Raw genomic sequence first — 10,006 nt, forward strand, 5'->3', positions numbered from 1 at the left:
TTCGTGTAAAGATTTCATGGCACTATTTGATAAGAGAAAGGAGTTTCTCTCTCCCGGTGTCTTGGCCAACAATTCCTCCAAATAAAATTGGTCACTCACTCCGTGGCTGTATGTAAGAACTTGCTGTGTGCAAACTGGCTGCCGCATTTTGCCCACAAAATACACAGTACCTGCACTTTACAATACATCCTGTGAAGCGCTTTGAGACGTCCCAATAACATGATAAGGCACTATATCAAATGCAAGGATTATTATTATTATTATGTGTTACAGTCAAAGCTTTGGGTGAGCTGCCTAGCTTGTTTTGTGCCACTGCTGGGTTACAGCCTGACTTGTATCCCTCCCATTCCTCTGTTCCTTCACGTAATATTTTTCTTCGAATATTTATTCACTTCCCCTTTAAATATTATGGTCTCAGAGAAATGGCATTAAAGTATCTCCTGTTCCCATAACCTGGACAATGCGGAGCCAAATACATCTTAAAATACCGGGTGACAGTGTCTCCTGGTGTTAAGTTGGCACTACTACAACAAGACTTTTATTCATTTGTACTTTAGGCACCAGAACATTGGGATTATCGTTCCAAATTTTATCGGAACAAAACGAATTACATTAACTTTACTTTATCTCCAAGACTCTCACAAAGTAAACAGTCACTCCACTTTATAAAGTATATTCCGTAAAACGCTTTGAAACGTCTCATAAGAATATAAGAAATGGAAGAGGACAAGACCAAGGTCCATTTAGTTTCCCTTCCACCTTCCTGGCGGTCTCATGCAAATATGTCTCTGTGTACTGTATCCCATAATGTTATTTCCTAAAACTATCTAGTCTGTGTTTGAAAGAATCAACATTTCCTGTTCAACCGTCTCCCTAGGGAGCCTGTTCCACAGGTTCACTATTCGCTCACTGAAATAGTGTTTGCATAGATTTGTTCTGAATTTGAATCACAGGCTGTGCTCTCTCTCATGATCCATATGGTGTTGCCCCTTGAGATCTTAAGGACAGCCTCACAATCTTCTCTTTTCCAGCATGAATATGCCCAATTTAATTAGTCTCAACAAAGTGATAAGGCGCTAAATCAAATTTAAAACATTATTATTATAATGAAATAGTTATCGACAGGATGGAACTGTCGTAAGCAAACTATATCCTGAGTCCACGGAGAAATTGGCTAAAAAATACCGCAAAACAGCCTCCTGATGTTGAAGCTAGTTTACAATCTGACATCAAGTTCACACGGTGACATGCGGCCACTGAACAGTGTTAAAGCTTCTTTTTTGCCCTCGGGGCCATGGGACAGGTCACCCCAGTCCCTTTCAAGGAGCAGTAACCGTCCGGGTTCTTGTGCAGGTATTGCTGGTGGTAATCCTCAGCGTAGAAGAACTCTTGTCCCTCTCGAATCTCAGTAGTGATGTTTCCCAATTTGTTTCTCGTCAGTTCCTACAAATAAAACGCAAAGGAAAACCTCAGTGGGTGGGAGTGGGGGATATCACTTCTGGGGCTGCCGCCACGTTTCCTCACATTCAAATAAACCTGTCATTGGCTTTTGTTGGATTTAGAAAACTGAGGCCTTGATATTAAAAACAAAGGAACTCGTGTGTTTATAGCCCTTTTTCACCTCAATATATCTCAAAGCGCTTCATATGGAATTAATGTCAGGAGGGTGATCTGCCATCTTTCTTTGACTCAGTGTGTGTGTCTCTCACCTTGACTCAGTATGTGTCTCTCTCTAACACCCTCCCCAAATATTGGGCCTTGGGGTAACCCTTCCCCTATCTGTATCTTCTGGTTCGGCTGTAATGTGTTACGTAATGTGTTATGTCCAGGACTTGCTACCAGAGGGCACTATTTCCCTCGTAGACAACTGTAATATAATTCTCCTGACATTTCCTCTCAACAGGGTATTCGCTGGTTCTTACTCTTAAGAACATTATCTTTGCATTTGCGATAGCGCTAAAAATGTGGGAAATTCTTTAATTCTGTCTTAATTCAGAAAGCCGTTTCTTTAGGAACTGAAGAAAACCAGCTTGCAAAGTTCAGGCTGAATTTAAGAATAATTTTCCATAATTTTGCATGACCTTAGAGTTTAAAGCTTAGACCAGGCAGAATTACATGTCTCTGGTCACTAACTAGAGATCTCAGAGTAAGTTGCCTGACTGGACCTGATCAACTGATCAATCAACTCACAATATCTATAGGTTTACGGCAACACCTGAACCACTCAACCCTACCAGACAGGCATGAAAATTCTTGCAAACATAGAGACGTGGAGAAGACAAACACGTTTAATGAGAATTTAAAGCAAAACTGCTTTATTCCTGCAGCTGAGAGAGAGAGAGCAATTCAGCCATCAGAATAGTTTGGAAGTAATGATGGCTATCCTCTTTGATGGGTGGAGAGAAAGCGAGAGAGTAAAAGAGCGAGAGAGAGCACGATGGGCAGAGAGCAGGGAATGGGGTTAGAGTAGAGAGCTCCAGTGGGGGAGCGAGCACCAGGACAGATACAACAACAACAACACAACAAAAACAAGATTCCATTTATAGAGCGCCTTTCACGTCGGGAGGACGTCCCAAGGCGATGGATAGGATGGGGAGAGAGCAGGGAATGAGGTTAGAGTAGAGAGCGCCAGTGGGGGAGCGAGTACCAGCACAGATAGGATGGGGAGAGAGCAGGGAATAGAGTTAGAGTAGAGAGCTCTGATGGGTGTCTGACCTGCTGGAAAAATTCCTGCGATGCACAAGCGGCCTGCGTCTGCTCTGGGCTCTGGGTGTAAATGGCCGATCGGTACATCGTTCCCACATCATTCCCCTGCCTCATTCCTGCCCGAGAGAAGTAGAGAAATGTTCAGCTCAGTTAGTAACACAGCCCACGTTCGTGGGTGGGGGGGGCTGGGGTGGGGGGAGCCTCAGGCGTGTGTCAGCGCTGTGAGCTCCCCGTCCAGGCTGACGTTCCAGTGCTGTGATGGTTTGGGGTGGGAATTGCATTTTACAGCCCCTTAAAATACCAGAAAATACACCAAAGCTGGAATTCTTAGCTGCAGACACCCGGTGAATTGTGGCGATCGCTGTCTGGAACAGTAACTGCAGCAGAGACACAGAGCGAGAGATCCTCAGCACAGCTCCACAGCCCCAACTGCAGGTAGGGGTGAGGGTGATGGACAGAGAGAGAGTGAGGGAGAGATAGAGAAAGGGAGACACGGACAGAGAGACAGAGAGAGAGAGACAGATAGAAGAAGGGACACGCAAAGCAAAAGAGAGACAGTCAGGGACATGGAGAGACAGGGAAAGAGTCAATCAATACCTTGTGTTGGGTCATGATTTTCCCAGAAGACTTTAAGCAGCTCTTCATAGGTGACTTCCCGTGGGTTGTAGACGACTCTCACCACCTCAGTGTGGCCGGTCAGCCCTGCAACGGCAACACATCAGCACTGCACCCACTAACCCCCACCAATGTCTGTGTCAGTGAGTCTGTGTGTGAGTGTGTGTGTGTCAGTGAGTGTGTGTGAATGTGTGTGTCAATGAGTGGGTGTGTGTCAGTGAGACTGTGAGTGAGTGCGCTGTGTGTCTGTGTTAGTGTCAGTGGGGGGGGTGGTTACCTGTGCACACCTCTTGATAGGTGGGGTTGGGGGTGAAGCCGCCAGTGAAGCCAACCTGTGTGGAGAAGACACCTCTCTGCTCCCAGAATCTTCTCTCCACTCCCCAGAAACAGCCCAAGCCTAGAGCACAAACACCAGAATATCAATCACCATCCTCTGTATGAACCCTTGCTCAGCGCCTCACCCGACCCCGAGGAGTTACTGTGGTGACTGGGATTTCCAATGGTGACCAGGCTCCTTTAAGACGATCAGAAAGTTCCCCGGAGGCGACAGCGTGAACTCACCAAACACAGCGAATTGCATTCCAGGCGGGAAAGGAGGTACTGATGTGTGACCGTTCACAGCATGTTTAGCTGCAGGAAGAGAGAGGGGAGGTTAGAAATGCAGAGAAGCACCTCTGTTCAGTCACTGAATGACAGAGGGTGATCTGTGAGCTCAGTGCCTCTGCCAATTGACTGACATCCACCCCCACCCCCTCCGCTATAATCTATCCCGAGCCACCACATCCTCTGAGGCATCTTGCGGTTTCCCGGCCAAGAAACTCACTCACGTCACTCGTATTCGGGATGTTGCTGTGAGCTGCTGTGTTGGCCTACAAGATATACAGTCACTACACTTGACAGCGATTACCATGGAATGCTCTGAGAGCTTTAGTGTTTGGGGCTCTGTATCTCTCTGTCTCTCAATTTAATATCGACAATCAGCCAGTGTTTTGTGCTGTGCCAATTAGCCACTGGGCAAAAGGCAAAAAACTGCAGACGATGGAAATCCGTCCACTGGGCAAAGCCGTCGCTAATTCAACGCGATCCCGACTGCAGCCGCAGAGAGAAGGCGTAATCCCAATGGAACCAACTCCGTCCCATTCCCTCCCACTGAAGAAGATATAAAATGTGACAGGAAGTAAACAGAGAATTGGGATTAGAGTGTGTTTAGCTCTGGTGGATGGGCCCAGGGCAGCGTTAGGCTATTCCTCTCCTGTCCTGTCCTTTCTGTTTCTCTGATTGAATTGCAGTCCAACCAGTAGACTCTTCGTGCTTCACCGGCTCTATGCGGCCACTGCCTCTCTTTGCTGTCTCTCAGCGATGAAGCTATCGTTGAAAATTACCATCATAAATTACTGCGGGGGAGCGGGGAATGGGGGTAGATGATGGGGGAGGAGGTAAATTTTGTCCAACAAAATACACAGTCGAAATTTGCAGTAAATCCTGTGACGGGAAACATCTTGACAACATGATAAGGTGCTGCATCAAATCCAAGGATTATTATTAGGCAACACATGTCTGGCACACTCCCTGATGCCCCTCGGGCAGGTTGCTGACAGGTGGATTCCTTGCCGTGGGGTGGGGCAGGCTCTGTGGCGAGCTCCCCGTGCCCACAATCTACAGTTTCTTAAGTAATGGATTCACACAAAGTGCCCAGCGCTCACTCAGCCAGAAAATCAACATGTGCATTAATAAGCGAGATCTCTGGAGGAAGGGGGGGGAAGCGAATGGGTTTAACTTCCGGAGCGTTTTAATGATTGAAGTCAACACATCAACGTGTCCAGGTCAGCGTCAGTGAAGGGGCAATCTTCATCTGACAATCCAATGAAGACGTTGACTGTAGGGAGGAAAGAAATGAGTTCGAGCCTATTCCTGCCCCCCCCCCACACCCCCCCCCACTCCCACCCACCCGCCGTGCACTCTACATCCAAACATATCTGTTGCCATACTTGGGAGTGGTAACCTGACAATAACTGAATTGGACCCTCCGATACACTTTCAACCCCTATCGAAAACGGCCGCTTTAAACAGCGACTGTTGTCAAAAGTGGCGACTCAGTCACCACGTGTCCAATACACTGTCCATCCACTTTACTTTCCTTTCCTCTTTGACTGTGATTTCAATCTCCCGCACACACGGCACAGCACACACAGCACACACGGCACAGCACACACAGCACACACAGCACACACGGCACAGCACACACAGCACACACGGCACAGCACACACCACACAGCACACACGGCACAGCACACACGGCACAGCACACACGGCACAGCACACACGGCACAGCACACACCACACAGCACACACGGCACAGCACACCACACACGGCACAGCACACACGGCACACACGGCACAGCACACACGGCACACACGGCACAGCACACACCACAGCACACGCACAGCACACACGGCACAGCACACCACACAGCAACACACGGCACAGCACACACCAGCACACACGGCACAGCACACACCACACAGCACACGGCACAGCACACCACACCGGCACAGCACACACGGCACACAGCACACACAGCACACACGGCACACACAGCACAGCACACACAGCACAACACAGCACAGCACACAGTACAGTACACGGCACAGTACACACTCCCCCCCCCCCCTCCCGGGGTATTAATGACCTACTGTTTCCTGGTGTGTACCTGAGACCCGGAGCGGTTTGCCTCTCCCGGGCAGTGGCTCCCGGTTGCTGTTGTTGTCGGCGGCTCTCTGGCCCCCCCTGTCCCCCCCGCGGGCGGCCCGCGGGCCGGAGCCGAGCGGGAGGGCGATTGCGGGCAGTCGGCCTGAGCCCCGCATTCTGCGCCTTCCCGGTCCGTGCGTTCGCTTCCTGCAAACTGCGAGCGACCGTCACTCCCCCCACAGTCCCTCCCCCCCACACCGTCACTCCCCCCCACCGGGACTGCGCCCCTCCCCCACCGTCCCTCCCCCCCACACCGTCACTCCCGCGCCCCTCCCCCCACCGTCACTCCCCCCCACACCGTCACTCCCCCCCCACCGGGACTGCGCCCCTCCCCCCACCGTCACTCCCCCCCACACCGTCACTCCCCCCGTCACTCACCTCCTCACTCCCCCGTCACTCCCCCCGTCACTCCCCCGTCACTCCCCCCGCACTCCCCCGTCACTCCCCCCGTCACTCCCCCCGTCACTCCCCCCGTCACTCCCCCATCACTCCCCCCGTCACTCCCCCGTCACTCCCCCCCGTCACTCCCCCCCCCCCCGTCACTCCCCCCGTCACTCCCCCCGTCACTCCCCCCGTCACTCCCCCCCCACACCGTCACTCCCCCCCGGACTCGCCCCTCCGTCACTCCCCCCCACACCGTCCTCCCCCCCCACCGGGACTGCACCCCTCCCCCCACCGTCACTCCCCCACCCACCCCGTCCCTCCCCCTCCAACGGGACTGCGCCTCTGCCCCCACCGTCACTCCCCTCCCGTCACTCCCCCCCCCAACACCGTCCCTCCCCCCCCAGGGGAGGGCACAGGGGGAGGGGAGGCACTCACACAGAGACAGATACACACCCACAGAGACACACACACAGACACACACACACAGGGAGACAAGTCTCACACTCACTGTCCCCTCTCAGTAACTGCAGCTGCAGCCCCGGAGTGTGTGTAAACGTTGTCTATCCATATTGTTTGATTAAAATGGAAGTAGTCATTGCAAACCAAACAGTGGAGCAGATTTGGTCGCAGCTCTGGTGTTGGTATTGGGGTGGGGGGGATGTTCGGTTCTCGCTCTCAGTGTTCATGGCGGATCTTGATTTAATGTGGTACAATTAAGGCACACGGTGAATGCTAAGGGAGGGGCCGGCGGACAGCCCAGGGCAGATACAACCTTGATTCCTTTGCCTCCTCCATTGCCTCCTTCAAGGCACGTCTCAAGATCTCCTCGTCGACTGCTCCCATGGCCACCCTCCTAATCCCAACCCCCAGCTCGGGTCCAAATCCCTGGCTGTCCAGCACCTTAAGCCGTCCTCCTGCTGTGAAAGGCGGTGTATAAATATAATTTGTTGTTGTTGTTGATTCCTGTTTTTAATCCCAATAGAGTAGGCCATTCCCTCTGGGAAAGATCCTGGATGACTCTTATTCCGTAATTATATTTACAGATTGGAGAATATTGTGTATTCTGTATTTCTGGCTGCACCTTACCTCACTCGCTGAAATAATAACCCTTGCAGCGCCTTATCACATCAGAAGGATGTCTCAAAGCACTTCACAAAATTTACTGTGAAATGGAGTAACTGTGTATTCGTAGGTGAACACAACAGCACGATTGCACACAGTAATGCTGTACATTTCATCCCAACCCAGGAACCATCAGAGCATCTGTGAATAATAATATAACAATCCTTGCATTTGATATAGTGCTTTTCATGTCTTCTCGACATTGCAAAGCGCTCCACAGAATAGACTGTAAAGTGAATTGACTGTATATTTGTGGGCGAACGCGGCAGCCAATTGCGCACAGTGTCCCACAAACAGTCGTGGATTGAAAATGACCAATTTATTATTGTTTTTTTATTTTGGAAGGATGATTATTAGGCTCTGTGTGGAGTAAGGAAACTTGCCCAAGGTTTCGCCCTGGGGAATTGAACCCAGGTGTCTCACTTGCAAAGCGAGTGCTCTAACCACTGAGCTACAGGACTCCACGATGGGTTATTAATGCGAAGTTGTGTGCCGAAGAGACACCGAGCCAAATATTGATGTGCACAGATCTTGGTCATTACTGGAAGCTAAATTGGAAGATGGGTACCAAAATGATAATAGCGTTTCCAAATGAAGACAGAATGCAGTTAGTTATTCTCTCTGCGGGAATTATTTAATTAGGTTGGAAACAGGTCGCGTCTTCCCTGGACGGTGGGAGAGCGAGGGATTTATTTTGTATTTTTACTTATTTATTTGTGCGTTTCAGGTTAATGAAGTTCTGGCAGGAATTGAGTGTGTCACTGCTATCGTCCAACCGTTTAATGGTTAATTTTCATACCCACTGGACAGAAGCAGCAGATCATGTGCACAGTCACACGAAGGTCCATTAGTTGTGTTTAGTGATAATAATCCATTCAAACTCCAGCATCCAAGAGGGTACCGAGACCCAGGAGCTGAACTGTGTGCTCACAGGGTCTGCGTCACCGCTCTCCCCAGCTTGCATTGTCGATGAAGATTACATCATAATTTTTTTAAAAAATAATAGTTTGGTCATTCAATCCATGACTGTTTGGGGGACATGGCTGTGCAGAATTGGCTGCCAAGTTTTGCCCACAATGTACAGTCAACCCACTTCTGTGAAGCAGCTCAACGACCCGATAAGGCGAATCAAATGCAAGCATTATGATTATTACTACTACTGGTATATTTACATAGCGCCTTTCACGTCAAATGCTCAGGGCAACCCATCCGCCTCACAAAACCTCTCCCTCCCTGTATCCCAGCTGTTTCCCCAAGGCACCTCCTATCCCATCCGAGGCTGGGATTTCAAGCCTCCGCCTGCATTGTGCCCAACTTTTTAAAAAAATATAAAAACAAGATTTCCCATCAATCTCACTGAGCTGTGCCATTAGCTTTATCACGCATTCAACAATTGCATTTATATAGCGCCTTTCACATCAGGGGGATGTCCCAAGGCGCTGGACAGTGAAGGGTTTGCATCCAAGATGGGGGTTGGAATCAAGAGGAACACAACCGCCAATTTGCTGACGAGAACACAATGCAGTGCTCTTTGGGTCTAAATCCAGCTCCTCTGCAATTGTCGCGATAGCTGTTTCTGTGACAAGGTCCTCCCCCCCACACCCTCAGAATCAGACTTTGTTGACCTGAGCATAAACAGCTGAGACGGCGCTTGTCCCCACATCCGAGAGCCGTTCAACAGAGACAAGAAATTAATTGTGTGGCGCCCCCTAGTGACGAGCGCAATGCTCTGCAACCGTTGACTCAATATCGCAGTTTGCGCTCTCCTCCCACTGGCACGGATTCTGCTGTCCCCGGGTGAAACAGGCAATAGGACAGTCACTAACTGAAACCACGGGCGGCGATGACAGCATTGCCACTAGAGTTGCAGCACTGTAGAGCGGTGCAGGTGGGCAGTCAGTTTACCCATCTCTGCGGCACCACACTGGAAAGGTCCGTGTTGAAGCCATGAGGTTCAACAAGAACATCATGATCCAGGCCACTCGAATACCCGCCTGCTACCCTAATAATAATCCCTCCAAAACCAAAAAAAACAATAATAAATTGGTCATTTTCAATCCACGACTGTTTGTGGGACATTGCTGTGCGCCATTGGCTGCCGCGTTCGCCCACAACTATACAGTCAATTCACTTTACAGTGTGTTCTGTGAAGCGCTTTGGGACGTCCTCCCGACGTGAAAAGCGCTATATCAAATGCAATTATTATTATTATTATAATTGCAACCCCTGCCAACACGATGCATGTTGTTTATAGAACACTGAGCAGCGCAGTCCTAATATCTACCTTCCACTGTTTCCCTTTCCGCCCGCCCGCGCGTCCGTGCGTGTGTGTGTGTGGGGGGAGAGATGGTGGGCACGGTAGCCAGAAATCAGGGTTGAGACATTGGTTCAATGGTTTGAAAAAGCAGGACAGAAACATATTGAACAAGA

The 10,006-nt window shown here is 50.1% G+C and overlaps 1 protein-coding gene across 1 annotated transcript; it reads right to left on the reverse strand.

Moving 5' to 3' along the window:
- Positions 1-1,021: 1,021 nt before the first annotated feature.
- Positions 1,022-6,268, reverse strand: LOC103179551 (mitochondrial peptide methionine sulfoxide reductase). The gene is made up of 6 exons (XM_042338872.1): positions 6,033-6,268; positions 3,883-3,951; positions 3,599-3,718; positions 3,304-3,408; positions 2,716-2,822; positions 1,022-1,443 (listed from the first exon to the last, which is right to left on the reverse strand). The coding sequence occupies exons 1-6, from the start codon at positions 6,184-6,186 to the stop codon at positions 1,267-1,269; spliced, it is 732 nt and encodes a 243-aa protein (XP_042194806.1). The 5' UTR covers positions 6,187-6,268; the 3' UTR covers positions 1,022-1,266.
- Between the last annotated feature and the right edge of the window lie 3,738 nt (positions 6,269-10,006).

The sequence above is a fragment of the Callorhinchus milii genome, unplaced genomic scaffold (genome assembly GCF_018977255.1).
Source record: "Callorhinchus milii isolate IMCB2004 unplaced genomic scaffold, IMCB_Cmil_1.0 Scaffold10, whole genome shotgun sequence".
Classification (NCBI taxonomy): domain Eukaryota; kingdom Metazoa; phylum Chordata; class Chondrichthyes; order Chimaeriformes; family Callorhinchidae; genus Callorhinchus; species Callorhinchus milii.

Bases quoted from the DNA above. Each gene is read 5' to 3' on its own strand.
- LOC103179551 (XM_042338872.1), bottom strand. From the start codon at position 6,186: ATGCGGGGCTCAGGCCGACTGCCCGCAATCGCCCTCCCGCTCGGCTCC. The intron at 3,952-6,032 runs GTACACACCAGG...CTCTTCCTGCAG, and splicing joins CAAACCGCTCCGGGTCTCAG to CTAAACATGCTGTGAACGGT. The intron at 1,444-2,715 runs GTCAGACACCCA...TTTTATTTGTAG, and splicing joins CGCAGGAATTTTTCCAGCAG to GAACTGACGAGAAACAAATT.